This window comes from Linepithema humile, chromosome 6 (assembly GCF_040581485.1).
Source record: "Linepithema humile isolate Giens D197 chromosome 6, Lhum_UNIL_v1.0, whole genome shotgun sequence".
NCBI classification, from domain to species: domain Eukaryota; kingdom Metazoa; phylum Arthropoda; class Insecta; order Hymenoptera; family Formicidae; genus Linepithema; species Linepithema humile.
Window position 1 is genome coordinate 7593143 of NC_090133.1, and position 26214 is coordinate 7619356.

General features: G+C 37.3%; 2 protein-coding genes across 12 annotated transcripts in view; one reads left to right on the top strand and one right to left on the bottom strand.

The window, feature by feature from the left end:
• Dscam2 (Down syndrome cell adhesion molecule 2) overlaps nucleotides 1–26214 on the bottom strand; it is a 90420-nt gene that overhangs the window by 16914 nt on the left and 47292 nt on the right. For all 9 annotated transcript variants that reach the window (XR_010890917.1, XM_067357867.1, XM_067357872.1 and 6 more), the window contains exons 2-9: nucleotides 24986–25336; nucleotides 22079–22243; nucleotides 18760–18906; nucleotides 18544–18661; nucleotides 5958–6119; nucleotides 5461–5744; nucleotides 1839–1983; nucleotides 145–296 (exon numbers count right to left, since the gene is read on the bottom strand). Coding sequence is in view for 8 of the 9 variants with exons in the window: in XM_067357867.1 (XP_067213968.1) it covers nucleotides 145–296; nucleotides 1839–1983; nucleotides 5461–5744; nucleotides 5958–6119; nucleotides 18544–18661; nucleotides 18760–18906; nucleotides 22079–22243; nucleotides 24986–25336 (1524 nt within the window). In the remaining variant the exon portion in view is untranslated. The remainder of the gene's footprint in view (nucleotides 1–144; nucleotides 297–1838; nucleotides 1984–5460; nucleotides 5745–5957; nucleotides 6120–18543; nucleotides 18662–18759; nucleotides 18907–22078; nucleotides 22244–24985; nucleotides 25337–26214) is intronic.
• Nucleotides 15941–26214, top strand: part of AIF (Apoptosis inducing factor) — a 110092-nt gene continuing 99818 nt past the window's right edge. For 2 of the 3 annotated variants that reach the window (XM_012377419.2, XM_012377420.2), the window contains exon 1: nucleotides 16224–16967. The gene's annotated coding sequence lies outside the window, so the exon portion shown is untranslated. Of the gene's footprint in view, nucleotides 16096–16223; nucleotides 16968–26214 lie in introns of those variants that run through there. The other variant, XM_012377417.2, reaches the window with a different exon arrangement.

Consider the following 26214-nt stretch of genomic DNA (forward strand, 5'->3'; position numbering starts at 1 on the left):
TTTGATGTAGCAATATACAATAAAAGCAGATCTTTTCTGCTTCATGTTCCGTAGATATTTACTTCGTGTACGTGATTTTATCAGAACATATATGTATGTAATTTATTTATACATCTATGAGAATAATTAACGAAAATTACGTACCGTAAACGTTGAGTCGTGCAGCATGCGTCACCTTCCCCGCGCGATTTTCGGCAGTGCAAGAATATTCACCTCCGTCTTCCACCATAACATGGCTTATATTGACGTGAGATATGACATCACCATGCACCGTCACGTATTGTCCAATGACGAATCTTGCGTAACAATCAGTGAATTTTTTATTTCAAAAATTATTTTTTAACTAATCCGTTCATCAAATTTCTATTTCACGTAAAATATTTTTTGCAAAAAAAATTTTTAATACATAATAACAATTAAATCAACAATTTTACTATCACAATAGTGTGAAAAATATTATGAAACTGTGTCGTAAAAGTGCAATAAAAGTCGAGACAGTGAAAGATACATAGACTTTTCGCGAGAAGCATTTCGCATTTCTATTTATTATCGATCTGACGTGCTAGACAGCTCTCAAACCGACGCGATCTCATGAATCTCACGGCAAGCGCGAATGCCCGTTGTTATCGTTGCGCGTTATCGTTTAGAATTTGTCACGTTCTATCTCGATCAGCGGAGGATGAAACCATAGCCACGGGAAACCGCGTCCAGTAGCGAGAGCGAAGGGATATGAGCGGCGGGGCAGAAAGCCGGTGATAAAATGGAATACGGCGAAGCCTGCTAGAGATGGTGGATCCTTTATGCCGATCAGTCGTTAAACTACACATGGGGCTCGCGCATGTATGGACGTGTCCAACGACGTGGCTGCTCTTCTCGAAGCAGTATACGATATCTACGCGATAAATATATTCTCAGCAGGCACCACGCGCGAAATTGCCTACACACGTATACGACACTGATGAATTACGGTTCAATTACGACAGTGACGTAAATGGTCGTCTCACTCTTACTAAGGAAATATATTTTCGGTTATTATGAGTTATTTAGGATATTTATTTTAAGGACTTTAATCTTGATAATTTTGCTTATCGCCTCTCCAAGCTCTATTAATAACGCCAATAACATTGATCAATAAAAAGAAGCTTTGTCATAAGAACTTAAATGGATGAATGTAATAGTACTTTTTGCTGAAATTAAATATGTTTTTAGATTTTTTCTATCAAGCACAGTTGTTAAGTGACACATGGTTTTAGTTTCTCAACATGTGAGAATATGAATTTCAGCTTGCACATTTCTTTTTTATGAGGAATAAAAGTCTATGTCTGCTGTTATTATAACAATGAATGTTTAATACCAATACATTATTCACAAATAGATAAAAACCATCCATCTTTATTTAGTATAAAAAAATACTAAAATCGCCGAAATTGTAATATCAGAGATAGTAATGTCACAGAAAAACTGTGAGTAACAGAACAAACCTGATTACATATTTGAAGTCAATGTAAAAAATATATATTAAAGAAACCAATTAATTTTCTTGTGACAAAATTCGCGTTGATCAGTGTAATCGTATATTGTAATAATAATACGGTAAAGAAGGTGAAATATAGTACAAGTATGATATAGTTTGACGTAGCCGATATCTCAATACAACTGAATACCACAACCACGTACAAATAATGATATAAATATCTCTCTTTTTTCTTCTTTTTTTTCCTTTCTTTTTCGGCGGGATCGTTACGGCAGTGAATTTACGAGATATCAAGTCTCAAACGGCGAGCAAGCAAAATATCAGCCAAAATGTAGGCCATTTCGGGGAATTGGGGCGAGCTTACCTTCCATTAGTTGGTAAGGGAAAACCGTCCAATGCCCATGATACCTGAGGTGTAGGATTTCCCGCGGCGGAACATTTTAAGGACACGGCGGGTCCTGGTTGAAGAGTTTGCTCGATGAACGAGTACAGGAGCACAGGCGGCGCATCTGGAACGTTAACGTGTAAGACGAACATAATTACGCGAAGAATGTGTGTCGCTAGCCGTTATCGTTAATCAAAGTCATTGGAACGCGAAAATACCCGGCCATTTAAAATAAAAAGGAAATATCCGAATGGAAGTGGAATTGATGTGAATTCGATATCGCGGATAAACCTATTGCTCGTTCCTAAAAATTATTACAAGTACGCACCCATGTTTAATTTATATTCCAAGTTCAGTATTTAAATTTGGGATTAAAAGATTGGAAACTATTATATTTTCGTGTATCTGTATTTATTTTCGCTATGAAAATGTGGATTAGCGATATAATCCGCACGAGTACTTCGACCCGACAATAAAACGCGAGTGCAACGGGAATTAAACGAACGGTTACGAGCAAACCGTAGGAAGAAGAAGGCGAGCGAGGGCCACGCGATATCCTGATCCTGAAAGCCGCCACGCCCAGCGCACATCGCGATGGAGTACGGGAGACAATGGGCCCGCCGTCATGGAAGCGCCATGCGGATATCTCTTTTCTTCGTCGACGTTATTTCAACAATAACATGAAGAAAACAAGACTGAAACGCGAGAGAGCGGGAAGAGAAGATTTTATATGGATTCATCGCGACGCTGAAGAGCTGGAGATCGAACGACTGCGTTGATTTTTCCGGCTACGCTCGTAATTAAAAGTGTCGATTTCACCATCATTAAAAAAGCTCTGCTGTCGCGTCGCGGAAAGGACGCGGGTCTACCGTCTACGAGAAGAAGAAGGGTGGAAGACTGGGAAGAATGCCGGATTCTCGGTGCTTCTCGTATTCGCGAATCCGTGAGCAAATTGATGAATCCCGCCTCGATGCCTCCCGGCGATCATCAGCGCGCCCGTCATAGCCGCGACATCGCGGTTCTTCCACCTCCGGTCGATGAAATGGAATTTTAAGTGATGGTGATAGCGACCGACGCCGGCATTACAATATCTTGGAGGAAAATGTTCCCCATTCAACAGGAACATCTTTCGTTGCTTTTACGTTGATTGTACGTTCCGCGATTAATGCCCATCGTTGGAATATCCGTCTAAAGTGTGTGAATTATCGGAGAAATGTGATGAGATAGCGGCAGAAGTTGGCGAACATACATCGTCGACGTATACATTCGCATAACTACTACGATATAAAAATCTAGATTTCATTTTTTATAGCGCCATAAAAATATCCCACCGCAGCAAAGTAATTGGATTTATGCTTTTGTTTCGCGACTATTTCGCAACGGACCAATATAAAAACGGCAAATTAAAACATTCGTACGTTAGTCGAATTGGAAAAAACGCGTTCCCGGCGCGCTCGGCCAGCTTGGTCCGAAACACGAGGAATTCATTTTGAGTAATTTGGCAGTTCTGTTCGCTCGAGGAAATGACTTTTCTGCCGCCGCTTCTATTCTGTTGCGTGCCACAGAATCCGCGCTTTTGCACCGACGCTTGAAATTGTAGTGAACGAAACGTTTTATGTGCAGCGGCGATACACGATGTTCGTGAGGTCCATACGTACTACGCTGATACCGGTCCAAGAGAGAATGAATAAAAAAAAGCTCTGTAAAAATCAATTTTACCATGCGCGCGCGCTTAATTTTTTGCTGCTAAATTATTAATAAGCAAACATAATATCGATTTTAGAACATCAACGATGTGCAAATTTTCTTTTTTTTCTATTTTTCTGAAACAGAACCAATCCACGGCAGAGTGATTGAATCAATAAAGCGTCCGCTAATCGCGAGAATATCGGTAACTGGTGGGCCAATCGCACACAGCTATTCTGCAGCGTAGATTTTACGAGTGAGTGGTGCTTGAATTTCGCGGAATGCATTTCGCACAATTTTCCAGGCATACTCTCTCCCTCTCCCCTCCCCCCCCCCCTCTCTCTCTCTCTCTCTCGTTTTTTCTCTGGTCTCGGAAATGACTTTTTCTGCAGTCGTTCTGTTCTGGCCAGGGACCGCTTTTCTCTTCGTCATCCTTGCGTGCGGCGAAATTGCATCGGCGATCGCTTTGTCTCGCTCGCTCGCGTCCGCCGGGATGTCCCTGCCGTCGGCGCTTGCTCGCTCGAATTCTCTTTGACGTAAATTCCGTACATTACTGACGCTGACGAGCGAGAGACGCTAACTTCATTGTTGTTTCAAAGGCCCTCCTCCCTGCCGGTTGCACTACCCACTCACATCCGAACCCCGAACGCCTGATCTAAATATACAGGGTGTGTCCTCTGTGGCGCGTTAACTATTAACGATAGATTCTTTAACGAATTTTTAATAATCCCCGAATATTTCACGAATAGCCGTTACACGGTACAACTTTTTTTTTTTTATTTTCAACATTGCATATTTAGGGAGCAAAACTCTGAATTAAATCTCCGCTGAAGCACAGCTCACTTGGGGCCAACTAACAAAGTTCCGTTAGTTTCTCACCGGCGGAGCTTAAGGTATGTGAAAACCTCTTAATTTCCTACATTAAATATTACTGTAATTAAAGTTGCGAAATTTCTGCTGGATAAAAAGTGACTAAAAATTCATTGAAAAATCTGTTATTAGCGGTCGATGCTGAGCGGAAGGCGGAGAAGAGGATAGAGACGCGCAGAGGTGCGGGAACGACACGAGAGCGGGGGTGCACAGCTGCGAAACGAGGTAAAGCGCTGTAAAAGAAGCTCTCCACTTCAAAGTGGTGTCTACCTCTCCGGCCGGCAGCTCGGCACGCGGCGGCCGCCGCCTCTTTGCCGAGTAATCGAGTTCTGTGTAATTCGATAGGTAGTATAACACGGGCTGTCGATCGCTACGCTGCCAGTGTCTTCTCTCTCGCTGGGACACCTTTGACGGCGTCTTTCGAAGATGACGCAAAGGATGAGAGGGAAAGAGAGAGAGAAAGAGAGAGATAGAGAGACACGGGTCAATATCCTGACGCAAGGAGATCGTGCCACCGCGTACTAGATATCTTCGTTATTATACAGGATCTCTGGGGATGGTGCTACATTTACAGCACGCTGTTATTAGTATTTTCCCGTGAAGCCCAAACAATTGTTACGTTAAGTCTTTAACGGTGCATTTAAACAACAAAATATTTTATGCTCGAGTGACGTGCAATTTTCTCATCTTCATTGTTTAAAATTTAACTATTTCTATCTTCTATTTCCATCTACGTCATATTATTTCTGTATCGCTAAAACAAATATTATGTGTTTCCTGTAATGTCTTGAGAATAAAAATAAGCTTTTTTTATAATGAAAAACCTATACTTTTAGTTAAAAAATCGAGATTCGAACAATCTAATTAAAATATATAGTATTTAAACAAGATCTAAGATATTCTACAGAATTATTTTGTTATTATTTCTATTAATGTTTCTTTATACGAACATACGACATCTTTTCTGAAATACGAGCTTGCAATATTTTCTCGCGAACCGCAATTCGCGAAAGGAAGATAAATCCTGAGGAAAGTATTTACGTACCGCCTAGTTGAAGTTCCGCCGACGCTTGAGCTGTGTCGCCTTCCGACCTTCTCACAATGCACTGATACATGCCGCGGTCCTCCCTTCCGATTCCGTTGAGTCTCAATAATTCCGATTGCCTTCCTGTCCCTGGAAGTTGCCGGCCGTCCTTGTACCATGTAATAAAGTGCGGTCCAGCTTGCGGATGTGTGCCGACCTCGCATCTGAACTCGGCGTTGCCTCCTAAGTGAACGCTCAGCAACGGTGGCGTCACTTCCACGTGAAGAGGCGCCGTTACAATCAACCTGAGATCATGATAGAAATATCGATGTTACACACATCGCACACTCTACCGCTATCGTTTAACTCATGATGACATCAAACGACACGTGTGATGAGGTAACGATTAAGTAAAATGGTTGAAACATTCCGAATAAACGGAATGATAAAATAAGCTTTTAATAATTCAATTAATAATTTTTAATAATTCTTTTGATAATTTTAAATGGCTGTTTCACCTGATTTCAGCGCTCGCCTCGCCACCAGGATTGGAAGCGGAACAACGGTACACGCCGCTATCCTCCAGAGTCACCGCTTCGATTGACAATACGGAACCAAGTAGTCTAGTTCTCGGTCCGGAAAGCACCAACATCGGTTCCGCACCTGTTTGCGCGTACCACCTGCAAGCGAAAGCGACGAAAATGCTTTTAACGTAATAGCACTCATAAACGTTACCATGCTTTTTAAGAATACATGGTCTTTGCTCGCGAATGGAAAAATAATTTTTAAAAAGCACCTGTAAATTTATGAAAATTCGCAAGTTCTTATAAATTTATAAATAAGAAATATTAAAATGTAAAAAATGATCGATGCAGAAAAATATAATTGAGGAAACATTTATCATTTTGTCATTGAGTTATTAATTGTATATGTGGTTTGAATAAACTCAAAATTATATACTATACGTTGCCGTTTATATACATATTGCAACATGATTTCTATTGTCGTGCTTATCGATCGCATAACAGAATATTCTATCGCGTTGATCATAAGCCCGCCAAGTTTGCCGCATAATCAATTTTCGATGGAATCATTGCAATGCAATGAGGTTCAAGTGTTTGAAGATAGTGCGACAGATATATCCTCCAAATAACTTATCATGCTCTCTCTCTCTCTTTCTCTCTCTCCCTCTCTCTCTCTCTCTCTCTCTCTCTCTCTCTCTCTCTCTCAAGTGCTTACTATACATATTCGCATTACATCCTACCACCTCTCTTGGTAACTGTTAGATAGGTTTAAACGCTGTCAATATTTACATTCAAACAGAAAAACTGTCTCTTTCCTCGACTTCTCCTACCAAAAACTTTCCAACGAAATAATGCTTGCATCATGTTCAGTTAAATACGTTCTATCATAGAGATCAGATCACAATGAGTTGGGAAGAACAAACTAAATCGCATGAGTGGATAACGGCATATTTTACAAAAGAGAAAAACTTTTATGCACGGTGTCGAAATCGATCTTGTGAAAATTCTTATACATACGCCAAGATTTCAATTGAATTTAAGTTTCACGTATATAAAACACATCCAAATATTTATAAGCATGAAGAGACCAACAAAAACAAGTTCGAGTGGAAATATTTTATACTAACAGGAGAAAACGCCACAATATGTATTTTATGTGATATACCCATAACTGAATTTTCACAAAACGAGATATTTCGAACGAGATTATTCAAACACATAAATAAGCATGCAAAAAAAAATCAACATGTAGACAGAAAAAGAAAGTATTGGTGTTGGAAATACTTAAACCAAGTTGGAGATTTTTCCGCTGTATGTAAGCTGTGTCCAAATAAAAACAAAGAGTTTAATTTGTCTTTAAAACATGAAGGCATGAAAATGCACATAATGTCACATACGCAAACAAAATTGACAGAAGAATGGAAATATTTAATTAAAAACAACTACTTTTTGAAAAAATGTTACGCAAAGTCTGTGAATTTTCAAGCAGAATGTCGATTTTGCAGACTCAACTTTGTATGTGTCCCGGCTATTGTGCTTAAAACACACATACAGAAGCATAAACTTACTTACAGAATTGAAGAGATTGAAAAAATTGGCACGAAACTTGGCAAGATCTGGTCATATTTTAGGTATACGAAAAATGAAGAAAAAGACGAAATAGAATGTATGATATGTAAAGAGACTCTGTCAAATAACCAAATAGAAAATCACGCAAAAATTCATAATCTACAAGAACTAATATCCTGTAAATTTGACGATTGGGCATTTAAATACGCAAGAGAAGAAGAAGATTTTCTGAAATGTACGATTTGTGATGCAGATATGAACATTATTGCCGACATAACTCATTTAGAAACACATATGTCAGATAAACATTCAGAAGTTTACGATAAAATAAAACAAGAGGAAAAATTTTGGACATTTCAAACTGCAAAGAACAGCTGGTTTCAAAAATGTTATATAGATGTTGGGAATTTTCGAGCAGAATGTACAGTTTGCAAATTCAAAGAAGTATATTTAAAGAAAGATCAGTTTGAGAAACATATGCACGACTCACATTATGATATTTTCGATAAGGAAGAAATGGAAAAAGATAATTGCCACTATTTTTCAGATGAGTGGAAATGTTTGAGGTACACATATGACATGAAAATAAGTCAAAGTATAGAATGCGTAATATGTCATGAACAAAATGTCATGGTTGATCATTATTGTTCAGAAGACCAAAAACCCTATTCTCAACATTGGGTATTTAAATACGCGAGACAAGATGGAAGTAATGCATATTGTACGATATGTGGACAAAATATAAACTATGATTATGACTTCGATACTTTAAAAAACCACATGTCACTTGAACATCAAGAGAAATGGAAAACAATAGAACAAGAAGAGCAAATAAAACAACAAGATTTGGAACAAGGAACAGCACACGATGAAGCTGGACCGTCGACAAGCTACGCAAGTTAAAAGAAAAACGATCGTGAGTTTTAATCATATTTTATTAATTACTACTGTTTAGTAATATTTATCATTACATTTTATTCTTTCAGTAATGTACTCAATCAAAATGTGATTAAAAAATCAAATAATTAATATTTGTTTTTTATATACAGATGTTTATATAGATTTTATATTACAGACGTTTATATAGATTTATCTACATTTGACAATGGAAATGATGGTAGCGGCATTTTTAAGTAGCATCTCATGACCAGCGATAACGACAGTCTTGACTTTGACCTAAGTGATTTCAAATACATGAAGACATTAGCGTATAATTTGACTTATTTGCATATCGGTTTTGTGTTTATAAATATATAAAGTTTGTATAAAATGTTTGTATAAATTTAAATATATATATTTATATATTTACAATTTAACACAATCCTATAAATTTATAAACTTATAAATTATAGTTATTTTTTTAAAACATAATATTCTTTAAATTATGCTTTAAAATAAAGTGCTATGTTTATACATTTACAAAAACCAAACCGATTTCATGAATATAACAAATTTTTTGTATAGTGAATCTTTGAGTGACGTACTCAGTACACATATATAATAAGAATAACAAAACTCAGATAATTAGTACTTGTCCGAAATACATGTTACAAATGTTTATGTAAATTTAGTCGAATCGCATTTTGTAGTTTAAAACAGATACAATGTCTACGTCACTCAATATTTGAAAAAGAAACTGTTTGATTATATATTTTGCAATTCAACATAAAAATATTATTTTTATGTACAGTATTTTCATGCAAAAAATAGACGTCAGAATCCTTAGCAAATCACTAACACGACCATGTTAAGAAAGAACTGGAGAACTACGTATTTCGCAGCTGGACATAGAAGTATTGTTTTTTTGTGCATAAGAAAACAGTATTTTTCGAAATCCATGTACAAAATATATATTCCTTTAGTTCCTTTTTACAATGCTTGTGTAAATACTTTTTGAAGAGTTCGGACATCTACATTTTATATGACTTTATGAAATAATTTTAAAGAATTATGTAAAAAGTGAAAGTTTGGATATATTGGGAAATGCGAAAGAAATAAACATAATGTCCATGTTATTAAAAATTATAAGGGCTGTGACAAAATTACCGAATATTCGGACAAATGTATGTCGTGCGAAAATAAATAATGTTACATTAAATTTTGTAATATTCGTAAACATGTAGAAGAAAGCATACAAAAATTTTTAAATACCAAAAGAAAAGAAAAGTACGAATATCGCCGTGTAGATATGTTAATATTTCAACAAATTATGTTTACAATATGTTATCTGAGCATATGTTCGGTGTAAACTTGAATCTTTAGTAAATAATGTATCAATATTACTTATAAAGTATTACAAACATAGTATGTAGGAGATTGTATAATTTTATTAATTTAATGTTCTGCTTATTTAAGAATTCCTCGATCTCATGATAGATGTTGTCTTAAAGAATTATAAGCACGTAAAAGATTATTATTTCATCATGTACTATTTTATCATTTTAATATGCATCTTATTTAAAAATATCTCGATTACGAATTTAATGTTATTTTGAAAATAATTGAAATATATAGATTGTATCATTTTACCATTTTAATGTTATAATCATTTAAAAATTTCTCAACCATGAAATTAATATTGTATCTAAAGAATTAGAAGTAGGAGATTGTACCATTTTATTATTTTAATGTTATTTCGTTTATTCCAAAATTTCTCGAATCTTTTGCGAATTGAATGTTATTGTTTGCGTGATAAATTGGACTTTTGGCACATAGGTTTGCACGTGAAAATAACACATATTTTAAAATTCTCATATAATCATTTAAGTATAATTCTAGGTTGATTATATATTCACATTGATGCGTATAGCATGTGATAATAATTGTTACATTTAAATATATATACATAAAAAAAAAATATATATATATATATATATATATATAGAAATATAATATATAATATATAAATATAATATTATATATATATATAAATCACGTTTTATTTAATTATGTTATACAAATATTCATTACGCTCCTAAAAAGTAAAAAAAAGAGATACGTTCAATTTTGATCAAGTTGAATAAGCAGTATTTAAGCGATTTATTCTTACTTTATAACAGTACTCGGAAGTAATTCAACTTTTCGACCAATTTTTGCAGTCAATATATTTTATTATAAAAATTTATATTTGTTACTGTTTTATTTAACTAAATATTTTCTATGTTACTGAAAAGTAACATAGAGTAAAATGTTTTTTACTCAAAAAAGAATAAAAAGATATATAAATTGTGGCAATTTTAAATTATTAAATATATGCTTTATTTTGATATAAATACTAAAGTGTTAAATCTAAGACGTTGAAAACTGTAGTCATGAAATAATTAACAACAGAATGTGAGAATATAAAAGTCAAACCAATAATTTGGAGTATATTTCGTTGAAGAATGAAAGAAATGATGGTAACTATGGTGGAGTATTTAAAATATTAATGAGATGAGGAAATAGGCATGTTAGTATCTATATTTCAGCAATAAATGTATCAATTGCAATATTATATTTTATATATCAATATAATATATCATCAATATATATAAATCAATGTATTTAACTCAATGTATTTAAATTAGAAAAATGTTCATATTTTATCGATGTAGTTATCTTATGTCATTATATGTTATAGATCATATATTAATTATGAGCTATAAGCTCTATTAATTTCTTATACATTATTTCTGAAAACATTATTTATCTGTGTAACGAATACACTGTAATGCTTCTCTCTCATTTCCTTTCCCCCCCCCCCCCTCTCACTCTCTTTCTCTCTCTGTCACTTTATTCGTGTCCTCCTTCTGTCTATCGCACTCTGTCTCGTTGACGAATAATTTTTCATTGAAAGGCAAAGCAGTTGGCGCAACAAAGAGGTAGAGAGATGGGAGAGCAGTTCAATTTCGTTGGCTTTTCGGATACGTCGACCTGGAAACGATGTCGTTTCGACATCCAACAGCGTTTATCCCCAAGATTCTCTTGCTGCCTCTCTCACTAGAGTCATTGACAGTTCTCGATCACAGCAAGTTCGGATGTCGGATTGCTCGAGGCCATAAGAAAATACTCGTTTTTCACATTTATCTTTTATCAATCGTAGGATTTCGCTCGATAGTTTGAGATCAGAAATATAATGAAACCGCAGAAGTATAATTTTCGTGGTTAAAGCTTGGAAATTATATGAGACAACGAAGAAGAAAGAGTATGAAAATTTTATGATCAAGAGAGAACTTACTTGGCTCGCTCTGTGTTAAGGCTACACAAGTTATTAAAAAAAGAATTCTTATTAACATTTTAAATAAAATTACAGAAATATAACTAGAAATATGAATATAAAATATTAATTATCTGCAAAATAAAATTTAATAATAAAAGTAATAGTAGCGCCAAATATTATATATATAATAATTAAAAATAATGGCAATGAGAAACGTTTTTATTGCAAAGAAGCATTGTGTTAAAAACAAAAAATTTTTAAAATTGTTAAAAATATCTCAATTTGTTAAATAAATATTATACATTCTACAGATTACTGAATCTTTTCTAATGCCTTGAGAACCTAACGTGCAACGTTCGACGGTGAATAAAATTGTTACGATTTGAATGTCGCGTAAAAGATTCACTCGAAAAGTTGGCCGTTGAGAGTTGGATCGCCGAGTCGTTAGAAGACGGAGAAGTTCAAACACGCTACGGCGTGTCGTAAAAGTACTTAAAAGTTGCGCGTGTTCAAGGGAATTCAATAAATTCCGCGAGAGTTCCGAAGGAGAATCTTATCCGTGCGATTTGTCCGGGGCTCTCGATCGCGGCGGTCGGCTATCGCGCGGCTGCACGCGACTGTTATTCATACCATATATCGACGTCGGAGATATCGGTGTCGCATATATCTCGCGACAAATTTACGACGCGCTTCTACATGCGCCCATATAAATTCACATAATGCATTCCTCTTCCGAGCGGTGCCCGTGCGCCACGAGTCTTAATAACGCGGTAGTATTTCACGAGCGAAATCGCCGCTGCGCGCGATACACGCATTTCGGTCCCACGAGACAATCGACCGCCTGTCGGGAGGATAGCCGACTTGAAACGTATTACGTGAATGTATTTTTCATAGAAGAGCTACAGTCTGACCCCCATCCGCTCTCCCCTCCCCTCCCCTTCCCCCCATGTCGCGATATTGCCAATAAATTTTCATTCCGCCGAGCATTTGCTGGGCTACATCCGCGGTCTTGGAAGAAAAAGAAAAGGCAAACAGAGGGAAGTGTCTTTCATTCCGCACTCCAGAATGTAAATTGCTTTAACGGCTCTGTCTCAGTTTCTCAAAAGATTTTTTCCAGAGTTTCATAAGGTCTTCTTATTAAAATTCTGAAGATAGATTCTTTAGAACAATTTTCAATGAGTTGAAAAATGCCCGTACAATTTTCTTATTCTGTTTTCTCATTCCTTTACTCCTTTATTCCCGAATCGCTCTGTTGCATAGACAGCATAAACTGATTTCGCCTATGCGACAAATGTGCAAATATTTCTTCCAGTGCCAAAGATATAGCATCACATATAAAATGTAGCGACTTGCCGCGCGCCTCGGGAACGCAAGCAGGTAAAAGACCGTTTGTCAAATTCTCCGCTCAGCAAAGGAGCAAAAGATAAAGTACGACATTCGATTGTAACCGTGGTGGAGAGGCGGGAAAATTCGCTCGACGGAAAACGCCGAGTCGCGAGCCGAGAGCGAATCTCCGAGCGACATGGAGAGTTTCCGATTGTGCCATCCTCTCGCGAGGCTTCACGATTGAGTGCTTCCACTTTTCCCCGATCAAAATCGTGCTTTCTCTCTTTCTTTCTCGCGCGCACTCTCTCCTTCATCATTCTCTCTCTTTCTCTTTCTCTCTTGCACTCATCTTCGCCTTTTTTCTCCTCCATTTCTCGCCGAGTGTCATCCGTCCTTTTCCCTTGCATCTCTCGTTCGTCTCGCGGGATTTGATCGTAATTTCTCGAGGGTGGACGAGACGAGAAGAGAGGCTTCTTTAATCCTCGGAAAGGATTGAGGTCCTCGTACGGCTGCTCTTCTTTCCTTCTCGCCGATGGAGAAATCGCGAAATGCTTCAAAGAAGCATCGCGCATGAAACGATAGGCTCGCGTTTGCTCATCCCTCGAGTGTCGATTTCCGGCGTATAAAGGCACTCGCTTTCGTCTTTGTATCACCCGGTACGAGATGTTCGAGAGACGGCACTTTCTGGCGATAGCAAGTGGACGGCAGAGTGGCGAGTGTCTTATTTTCTTTCTCTTTTTGCAGCAGCGCAGCAGCAATAGCAGTAGCAGCGAATAAATCTATTCTCAGCGCACGGGTAACGAGCGGCGATCTCTCGCTTTTCCGCGAGATTACTTTGTAATGGGAAAAGCTACGAGAAAACACGTTGGAACCGTTTTTCTCCTGTTACATTTCAGTTGCAAAATGAATTACAAAACGTGATATATACATCATTTTAAAGATGCAATATATTAATTATTTTGCTCGCGCAATTTTAGTATTACACACTCGATATATTTTAGCATAAAATATATTATTTAATAACTTAATTTCTCTCTTCTTCAAATAAGATATGTATTTTAATTTTTTATATATAGCCTTCCAGAATTAAATATTAAGAAACTTATGCAGAAAAATAATATTCAAAGAATTTTTCCAAAATGCATAGCTACACAAAGATGCATAGAGTCACAAAAAAACTAAAGATAATGTATAAGGTCTAATAGATAAAAAAATATTAAACAAAGTAACAATTAAAAGTTCTTTTCTATAAAAATATCGGTTGTTATATTAAAGTTTGTTTGGCAATTTTAAATTGCTTTTAGCCGTGTTATTTTTTTCAAGATTGGCTCGCTCTCATCGATTCTAAACATCTTCTGTCTGTATGCATTTCATATTTTTCAGTTTTTTAAACTCTGTCGTTGCGTATGAACGCAAATCGAAGTTGCAAGACAAGTACACCATGGGGTATACAGAAATAGTCAGTTATAAATGATACTTCTTACATTTATATTAACTTATTTAAATATATTTGCATAATTTAGAAATGCAATATTTTTAAAAGATTTAGAAGCAAAAGTATACTGCAAACATGCACCGTATTTTTTAGTTTTTGTCGATGTTAAATTAAGTTAGGATTACATTTTTATCATTTATATTCAATATTTTCTTTGTATTATTTACATAAAGCTAATTTTTATTTTTGAATAAATAACACGAATTCAAACAATTATTTAAATTTGCATATATGAAAAATCCTAGCAACTTTACAAGTTTTATATGCATCAGTTTTATGTGTCCTTTTGCACATTGTACTTACTATTACAACGCGTTGAATCCAGTGAACCAACCAGATTGAAAGATTTGATATTATAAAAATATCAGTCTTCGTATTATAGAGTTTGTTTTGAATCGCGTTTAGTCGTGTTATTTTTCTCGAACTCGCCTCGCGTTGATTCTTGGAATCAGCCAAGCCTCGCCGGAGTGTTTACGTCTCGTATGTTTAGTTTCTTACATTCCGTCGTTGCGTACGGATGAAAATCAAGCTCGTTTGGGCAAATATACTATAGAATAAATAAATTATTAGTTAAATGATGTGTTTTACAAGAAACATTTTTAATTTAGAAACGCAATATATCTGAAAGATTTAGAAACAAAAGTATATACTGCACACATACACAGTATTTTTTAATTTTTGTCGATACTGAGTTAGCTTTAAACTATATTTTTATTTTTTATATTCAATATTTTCTATCTGTTATTTGCGTAAAGCTAATACAATTTGCATTTGTACTTTTAAATAAATCAAACGAATACTTTAAGCAATTATCTAACATAAACCTGCACATGTGAAATGTTTTATCAACTTTGCTAGTTTTATGTACGGCTAAAAGCAATTTTGCATGTTTCATTTATTACAATTTTATCATAACGCGTAAAGTTTAAGAAACTAAAGTAATGCTTGAAGGCTTTATATTATAAAATTTTCAGTTGGATTAAAGTGTTTGTCTAGCAAATACGAATCGTTTCTTTTTCAATTCAATATGTGTTCCGTTGATTCTTGGAATTGCCCATTCCCAGAATTGGCTGAGCTTCGCTAAGAGCTGCTCGGTTGCTCGCGTCTTATGTTTTGTGTCTGTTAGTTTCTCAAAGGGAGTCGGTGCGTACGGACGTAAATCACGCGCGCGGAATAAGTATTATATCTACGGCATAAATGGGGTAGTTATTTGTTCGAAAGTTTTTTAGGTTATAAAACAAAGTTGATTTCATTTGTTTCACATTATGCAGTACAATAGTTACTCTGAAAAGAATATCTTGTATTATCCGCGATAAATAGATCGTATCGAAAATATGAAGAATATTGGGTATTATAATTTGTTATTAACTTACGTTTGCCTTATGATGTTCAACAAATCAATTTATAGTTAGATACGCCATGATTAATTTTCGCCTTAGTCTAATTTCTATCATTGAGTTGGCTGCTCCGAAAAATGATGTGTGCGATTTTGGTCGCGCGTTCTCATTGGTCAATAGCAAGTTGCATCACGTAACGTGAACAACGTGAGTATCGAGAAAAATATCAGACATAATTAGCTACGGCTACTGTGATATTTTGTTCATCATTAACATAAAAATCGTGGAATGTATCATAGAATAAGCTTGCGATGCTTGCTTCACTCTAATATGGAAACATTGTTCTAGAAATTCAAGTTGACTCCGTGCTCGTCGCGTTCTCTTCTCTTCAAAAACGAATCGCGTCGAGCATAAAATATCGAGCGTCATAATTATTAATTCGAGATTGTTTTATAATATTCAATTCTAAATTAGTGTGTGTAAGAATGTATAACATGCTATATTTATAACGCTCGCTAGAATATACGGGTGTCTTTGGGAATCGTCGTGTAAATTCTGATATTTCATCTCTTTTACAATCGCCAAATGGCGTCGCGTCGCGAGAAATGAAGTTCGTTGCAAGTGTTGAAAAACTTTATGATCATCGCGAGTCTCTCAAGTTGGCAACTATTGTGAAAACGCCGTTAAGCGGGAGCGTCGTGAAAATGTCGGAAGTGTCGAAGAAGTATCGGGCGTAATTAGTTGCATTACGCATTAATTGAGCTTGTGCGATCAAAAGGCAAATAGTCAATATGTGAAAATCGGGAGTGCCGAATAAAATGTGTCGTGATGTGTCTCGATTCGCCGTTCGTGTATGAGCCGATGGCAATTAGTCTACCGATAATCGGCGCGTATAGATACGTGTCGGAAGTGACCAATGAAGCGTCCGACGATCCGGTCTATCGTGTTAATTAGTGAGCGCGACCGTAATTAGTTATAATTTTCCGATCGATTCGTATCCGCGCGAGTGAGTGTTTCATAGAACTGAGCTGATACGGGGGATCGTCTGAGAGTGGAGTTCATAAATACGACAACGATTGGTGAGTACATACTTATCTTATTTGTTATATATTTGAATGACAAATTTTGGGGAACAATAATCAAATCTTGTTCAGTCTGTTGTATCAAATAAATTCAAATACTTAATCGAGTGCAAAATAAAGTTTCTGAAAAAAAAACTTCAATAATATTATTTAAATAATAATACATAATCGGCGTAAAAATATATCTTGTGAATGTTGCAAAAATAAATGCAGGCATTTTTAGAATATAAATTAGATATTTCTGCTGCTTTATAAAACATTTCGTTACAAATGGACTGAGCAAATTTTGAAATCAAGTAAATTGCTATTCAATTTTTAATTTGTTTGCGAGAGTTCATATATGCTGCAGCCTTATTCACCAAATCAATATCACATTCGATTATAAAGTTATGATGTATTTTGTACGTAATATTTTAATGGATATCGTAGTCGAAATATTTTAGTGAAATAGACAATAAAATGTTCAACTCTTTTCGCTGCACGTCTGATTGACTTTGATTGATTGAGGGAGAGATCAGATATTAATTTTAATAACCTGATTCTTTAATATATATATATATATATATATATATATATATAATGTAACTTTATACATGTATCAAATATGAAAGTGAGTACTTTTAATCGAAAAAAGTAACTATTTCTAAGGAGATAACTTTATGATGAGATATGTAATATTACAGTCGTGTATTATTATACCTACAAGTTGAAATCAAATATAAAATAATATTTAAACTGTTAAACAAATTCTATTTCTGCATTATTCAATATTAAATCTAATTTAATAAATATTCTGTATTGTTTTTCGGAATTTTAATATAATTTATTTAAATAAAATTTTTTTTTTATGCATTATACGCAGGAAAATTTTACTTTCCTAATATTTATTTTATGCATTTGTGGTACCACATATTAGCAATTGAATCGAATTCGATCTTGAATTGGAAGGACTAAGGCTGCTGCCGTCGGTCGGGCGAACACTGACCGATCAGCTGATTGTCTGCACGTGTCGCGGCGCGTAACTGACCTAGTCTACGCGAGCGGCAGTTCCTACAAGCGTTATATGCTGCCTCACTGATCTTCCCCTATGCACACGCGAGTTCTAGGAAATGCTTATGTGTATTATGCTGAAATAAATGAATGGTATCGCACTTATATTTTTCGATGCGGTGTAACTTAGTGAAAAATCGTCATAGACACCAAACAAAAATGAATCTTTTTTTTTGATAATTTTATATATTTACAATGACTTATTAATTATTATAACAGACGTATGGATACATTTTATGATATATATAGTGATAGAAATTGAGGAAAATTAATGTTTTATCGTAATATGTAGCAATACAAAAAAATTACGAATTAAAAATTGATATATATATATAAATTTTCGTAATATTTTTTTATCAACAAAATCCGAATTTGGTTATGCGAGTAAAGTTTTATAAGAGATATATTAAGATATATAGATAGTAATTATAAAAGATTATTGAGGAATCACGAGTGAAACATAGCGATAACAGTGTTTCCTCTCTTGAGATCACGTGTATAGAGGGTTTTCGTAAACACTTACCGGTATTCAGGCGAAGGGCAGGCTTGCGCTACGCAGACTAATGACGTCGATTCGTCCTGGGCGACGTGTACGACGCCGGAGTTTTCGAGTATCACGGGAGGCATTACGCCTCTGTGATCTGTGAAGCAGAATGCAGAAAACTCGGCGCGTCACAGCGTTTCCAGCGATGTGCACAGCAGTTTCCTTCGAAACTTATCGGGCGTTACCGAGACTCACCTGCTATCCTAATGTTGGCCATCGAGCTAACGACCACTTGTCTCGTGAGACGGTGCATCGTGCGGCATCTGTAGCCGCTCAGCTGGTCGCTGAACTCGAGACTGTGCACTAGAAGCTCTCCCGTGGGAAGCAGGTGGAACTTGCCATCTAGAAAATGTAGCGATCGAAAGTCGTCGTGAGATGTCAAACGTATCGAGAGCAGTCGTACGCAAAACAGAAAACTTATCTAAAATAGTTAAAGTATCTGTTATCAATTTTTTTTCCAGGCTTATATTTTTAATCTTGATCTTTTACAATATAATTTTCCAACAAACTTTTGCTGATAAAAAAGTAAACGCAATTTTGCAAAAATATCTTTATGAACGCACTCTGTAAAAGAGTTTTACTTGTTTTGAAAGCTTTTGTATATTGCAATCAAGTTATAAATTATTAATTTTTTTCACTCTTTTTTATTTTGCATCATGTGATGGGATATTTGATCCGTCGCGATCGATCGCGAGGCTCGCGAATCCGAAACAACGCTTCGATAGAGTTCCGTTAGAATTGCATGAATAATACACGACTTCCTAATCCCGCGGTATTATTCATATCGAATACGCGGCGGCAATAATTGGGATCAATTCCCGTGTTGGTTATCTTAAACGACCGCGATAACGCCCGCGCCCTGCTGTATTACGTTATTTTCGGGCACAGTCGCAATCGCCCGCACGATAATTACGCTAATTCCGCGGTTCCACCCTTGTCCGATCTACGTGACGTAGGGGTACTATTCCGCCCGAATTAAGCTCGGAGGTTTCCTTAGATAAGCTAGGCTACAACGCTTAACGACTATAATTATCCTAAACAGTTGCAAAGCTTGTTCTAGAAACTTGAGTCTTTTCGAGATCTACGAATCTTCGCGATTAGATCACGTGCTACATATATGATTGTCATTTTGTATGCCACGTACGTGCAAGCACAAGTCTGAATATACCTGGCAAATATCAGAGTTATTTCAATTTTTAACATGCAAAATAGATTAAAGTTTCAATTTGTGTTTTCTCAAAAAGAATTTTTTATTTATTGGAAAACTGTCCAGCTATTCATAGTCTGTCCAATCATCGATAGTATTTTAATAATTTTAAGTATATGTAATAAAGTATTTTTATAATTGAGTTTTTGATGATAGCGACAGCATTTTCTTTAATAAAGTATTAATGAGAAGTATAATTACAGGGCTATCTAATATTGACAATTTAATAGCTCGATGAAAATAAATTTGAAAGAGATAATCAGCAAAATTGTTTTTCGACGAATTTTTATTACTTTGAGGAATTGAAAGGTTTATTTAATGTCGAAAATTGAAACTTTTATGAGAATAATTTAATTTCACTTCGTCACAAAGTTTGTTATCAAAATATTTCTCGTTAGTTGCAACGTAGCAAAAAGTTATCTCTACATCCAATACAAAACACCTTTGAAAACAGAGGCAACAAAATATTTTTACATTCGCGTACGAAAATGTTTTCCACACGCGTATATCCATACTTTTGCATCGCGGTTATATATATATATATATATATCAGCTCTATATATTCACGCAGTTGAGTGAGCTCGTTCGTGAGACATTAGAGCAGCTAAGAGCGGCGGCTGCGATAAGGCAGCCTTCCGAATAGATTGTCCGCCAAGTCAGGTGGACCGAATGGTCTATGTAGCCTAGATATTACATTCGACGGAGCCTATAGCCGCGCGCGCGCGTGGTTCCATTCACGATAAATGTGACACGTACATGTATGTATATGTACGTCGCGCGTATATGAGCCGGTCGCTATGTAGGTACATGTAGCGAATTACGTCCTAACTGATACCGACACAATGGCGCGATAGCCGATACGTGGGAAAAACATTTTCCTGTTATATGAGACGATTATCATATTGAATGAAAATTATAAAGTGGAAGCTTTCTCGTTGAAAGATATAGCAAGAATCAATTATGGATTTTGTTAGAGAAGTCAGGCATGTAGCTTGGTTTTTACTTTTTAATGAAACACTGAAATTTCCTGTATTACAGAAATGATGAATGTTATAAATCTAGGTTGAAGTAATTCTCACAAATTATAAAACTTCTGTAAACGAATAAAAGTTAAATCCATACGTACAATTAATATAGCTCTCTCGGTATAATTAATATACTAATTTAGTGACTGCTAATTACAACCGCTAATCAAATCTCGGAATGCAAAAACGCAGCGGTGTTTAATTAACATGTATAACGTTGCTCCCCCGCGCCCTTGTACACAATTTTCTGGAAACAGTTTACAGCAAATCCGATTAATCTCTACGCGAGCTACTAATGAACCGATGCTCTCGGCGAGGTCGGCGTCCCCAACAATCCCGACTCGCGCATCCCGTTCCGCGAGCTGCGGAAGGAGACGCCGCATTATTGTGGATATTAAATTTCAGCCCGGGCGTCCGCGGCGGATATTAAATTTTAGTTCTCGTAGGTAGGCAACGACCGCAGCCGAGTGCGGCATAGCGCCGCGCACCAGCGGCCAACGTGAAAATCGCCTCATATTGTCTTCGACGTATAATTCTTTCTTCCCCATCTACTATGTCCGTGAAAATTCGCCCGTAATATTACCCGAGTTCGTATCAACGTAGTCTTTGTAGTCGCTGCAAAGTCCGGAACAAAGTTATTTAGAGAATTTATATAACGGTGTTATTTAAAGATTCCGTTATTTGTTCAGCTGGAAGCATTTAGATATATTTACGGAAGTAATTATTATTAAATATAAAATTTGTAATTTTCATGTGCGACAATAATTAACACAGTAATGAAAAATAAAGAGGAAGAAAATTCAATTTTAATAAGAAGGTTTATTTTGATAAAATATCGAAAATTAAATAACGAGAAATTGCAGAACATATTGTTAAACAAAAGCTTTTGAAATTTAATTACATTAAAAGGTACTACGAGCTCTCATCAAAAGCTTACTTCATTGTAGAATCACGTTTCTCATGTACGTGGAACATAAAATAATTGTAGCACGTGCTTTTTGTCGTTTTGCCTTCGTGGTGCAATTTAATCCTTACGTATATCTTGTTGCGGAATTACGAAAATTTATTTTCCCTCGAATAATCTTTTCCGCGTGAAATGATTTACGTCGCTGAGCAAATCTCTTCTATGCAGAGGCAAAGCGTTATGCATTTTGAATTTTTCAGTTAGTTTCTCTAGCTAGCCTTTTACATTGCAATGCACGTAAAACGTTGCATTTTTGCATACTGCGAAGTAATATACACATATAACACTTGTATGTAGATTCTCGCAACAAACATTTACCTCCTTGTAGCGAGGGATATATATAGGATGAAGGCTCATGCAGCCAGGATACGACGCGCACCAAATCTTTGACGTAGCTGGGTATGATGCAGCGTAATATCGCGGTGCATCCCCTCGATGCTCCCCCCGTCACCTCCACGTCGACTTTGTACGCCTGAGCCACCACTGTGAACAGTAATAAAATATCACATAAAGCTACATATTGCCCCAGCAATCGTGTACAATCATAAAATAATGGCTTGCGTAGTTTAATTTCCGTTCAATATCTTAACAATAGAAAATTGATGCTTTATAAAAAAATTACTTTTTACATTGCGCACGGCCCGTATATACATATACACAATTGCCACGATAATTAAGAGTATAAATTAACTCGGCTCTTGCTTTTCAATTTATACTTTGCTCTTCAAAGTCCTCGTATTCATTAGCTTGTCGCTCTATGTTTAAAAGAAGTTAAGTAGGAACGGCAAAAAATTACATGTCGCGCTAATATCGTAATATGTACAAGACAACGAACACGAGGGGTTCTGTGTGTCTGTCTGCCTCTAATTGCCGCCGTAATGAAAAAGCAATCGCAGTTACTCCGACAGTCTCGTTTTCAATTACATCGCCCCGCCGTCTCGCTATAACCGTGAAAGCGCGCGTTGCCTTGTACACCGGTGTACGACACTATGTATATACACACAGGGTGTCGCACACGTCGTTACGCTGCACAGCCATCGGATGAATCTCGACGTCGCTCGGCGTCGGGGACGCGCCGAGGCGTGAGACGACGCGAGCGTATAACGAACGCCTCGGCGTCGTTCTCGGCGCATCCGCCGCATCGCACTCTCTTCCTCTCTTTTCGTTCCTTCCTTTCTTTCTTCATTTTCCTTTTTACGTTGTCCGTCGTCGCCCTCTCGCGCTCGAGAGGCACCGTACTTTTCCGGAGATTTTATTTACGTGGAAATTCCAAGGGCGACGGCCAGCTCCGCCACCGACGGCGCAGTCTGACAGGCCGACGTCGCGACGCCGCGACGCGGAGACTAACCCCCCCCCCCGGCTACGGCGTTCTGAATTTCTTCGTTGTATCTCCTGTCGAGCCCCCCTCCCGTTCCCCTCTTTATCTCCCGGACCGCGTGAGGACTTTGTCTCGCGTTTTTCTCCTTTTCAACTTCCCGATTCCCGCTTCCCCTCGCTTGTGCTCGCATGTCGCAGTTCCGTTCTCTCATATGTTTTGCGACGCGCGCGAGAAAAATCACATTTGACCCCGATAGCGACACTCGAGGGAATTTTTAGCGAGAGAATTTCTATATAAAATGTCGCGCAATATACGTATTATTTTAGAAACGAATACAGAGTGGTGCACATAAATCACAATTTAAGATGCAGATTTTCACAGATTTTTACTTGTTTCAATAAAAATGTTTAACTCACCATTGAATTATTCCGTTCTGTTATACAAATATCTTATAGAGTTTCTTGAGGCTCTTGCTCAAAAATCGTCACGATTGTATTCTCATTTTTTCGCTCGAATTTATCTGTGAAAAGCGCGTCCGCTTCATCGAATGCGCGCGCGGGATAGAAATTTCTTTCGTTAAACCAAAAAAGCAGGAAGTAAAGTTTTAATTAACGGTCACACGTCCGGACCAGGACTTTATGGCCACGAGGGGGTTAGTAGGTGGAAATCCTGAAAGCGTCGAGTCGACCTCGCAGCTGCCACGGATTTGCATTCAGATTGCACTTTTTTTTTAAGAGGTAATTACACCGGGCACAGCGCGACCGGAAGAGAACCTGTGCGCACCTCATCTGCATCGGCCGGTCCTCGGCGAGTGTCGTTCGGCGCTAACGCCTGTTTCACACGGATCGGAGTTCGTTCTCTCGCAATCGGCATTTCCTTTCTGTACAAGCAATTTGATTGCATTCATGTGTGAAAACTACCGTTTACAAAAGGATTTCTCTCGAGAAATTGTGTACTAAAACGACTCTGGGAAACAGTATTGGGCTATGGAAAATATCACTTTTGATTTACCAAAACTATCACATAATAATAATAATAATTCACTGTTTCGCGAGTCTAGTAACCCGTGATATTAGTTTCGCAAAATAATATCCCAACAATTTCAGAAATAGTTCCAAAGGAGTTCGGAATATTTCGTAATTTTCACGAAAAGAAAGAAGTATCCGAGTTTTTTTTTTATTTAACAATTCAGTATTTTTTGCACGTTGTTGAAGCGCAATGCCAATTATTTCTTAAGTAGACAGAGAGGAATGTCATGCATACAATCAGACTGTTTTGTACAAAGCAGCCGTAATGTTCCGCGGCTTCGAATTGCATTTGGCAACGAACGCTCGCGGTCTGTTTGTGGCTCGTGTGAAACCGGCCTATCCGCGATTCCGCATTTTATCGCACGCGAGGGGCGACCCGCGCGCCCATCGCAATTACTGTTGACTCGCGCCAAATATCCGTGGCATTCGCGTAATCCGCTTAATAGACTTTTCCAATCTGCCGGAGCGCGGCGGCCGCAGCTGAAACTCTAATATGACGGCCGTTCCGATTACGCGTTCCCTGTTCCTTAATTAAAGGATACCTCGGTAAATAACGAATGTAATTGCGCGGGCAGGCCGCACTTGGGCGCGGTAACAAAGTTGCGCGTAAATAACATTATTTCGCAAACGACTCTGCGATAGAGCGCGATGAAACATTTACGATATTTGCTAAGCTGGAATGAGATCAATAACAATTTGCTTTATGAAGTCAATTTCCTGTCTTTATTTTACGACACTTACGTGATGCAACTTAATACGGTTATGTTTTACTAATATAATTATATTTTGATTATTATTTATTTTCTGATGCTTTTAAAAATGTTTTTGCTAATAGTACTTTGAGTCTTAAAATATCGCTCTCGCGCAAGTTTCGCTTACCTGCTCTGACTTGTACATCGCGGCTGAGCACTTTACCAACGGAATTGCTCGCCACGCATCTGTACGCGGCGCTATGAACGTCCTGCCGATAGGCCGCGGCCGGAAACGGCAAAAGCACCAGGGTGCCGTTTCTAAGCACTCTCCGCACACCCGACACATCGTTCACCGTATGTCCGTCCGCGGTGGACCAGTCGATATTGGGCGGCGGGCTTCCGGAGGCCGTACAGTCCAACCAGGCGCCGCTGGAATTTGAGAATTCGATCCTCGACGGCGGTTCCAGCATGAAGCTGGGGCCACGTAAATGCGCGTCGAAGCTGTGCCCGCCCGTGGACGTTACTACAGCAGCTGCACCTGTAAAGAAAAAAAAATATATATTTTATCGTAATCGCATTTCTTTCGAACGAATTTAACTTGTCATTAAATTTATCAGACGAATTTATCTCGGTAAAAAAATTTAACGTTAAAAATGTTCTACTTTATAATATTCCTCAATTTAATGTTAAATGTAAAAAGAAATTTACGAATATTATAACTCCCCCCCCCCTCTTTCTCTCTCTCTCTTTTTCTCTGGAAACTGTCTAACTTGGGATTTGAAAGGTTACGAAAGTTGCGAAAAATAAGATTTATTTAATAAAACGCTATATAAAAATATAAGAGATGTGAATTTGTAACGCGTCACACATGTCAAGGCTTTGAACAGCGGTATTGGAAGGTCGGAAGCAAAGATATCACGTTGACGGCCAGTCGTATCAGGCGGAAAACAGTTTGACAAGTTCCAAAGTGGATTAATCAACGTGCTTAGTGTGCCCGGCATCGATCGAATGATGCTGCCGAGGCGATGTGACTATAATACGTCGGGCAAGTTATTCTCCTCCGAGTGATGTGCGCGCGAGACACCCACTTCTCGGCGTAAATGCTTTGATCGAGGGCGTGAAAGCACGAGTCAGCAACTACTTGCCGGCTCTTGTATCGTTAGCGGGCGCCTACCGCTTCGGTTAATAACTCCACGCCCACACAGGCTGCAGCCTCTGTGTCAATGTTATGGCGAAATTTGCGAGCCATGGGATCTGCGATAAATTTCGTGTTGCTCGCCCAGTTAGCCTACGTAGCCTCGTGATCGCGCTTAAACTTCGGGCTGCATCGACTTTATTCTCAACTGCTATTATGCTATAATTCGGCTAACATGATCACTACTAGAGCGAACAAAACGAATTTGATCAACGGAATAT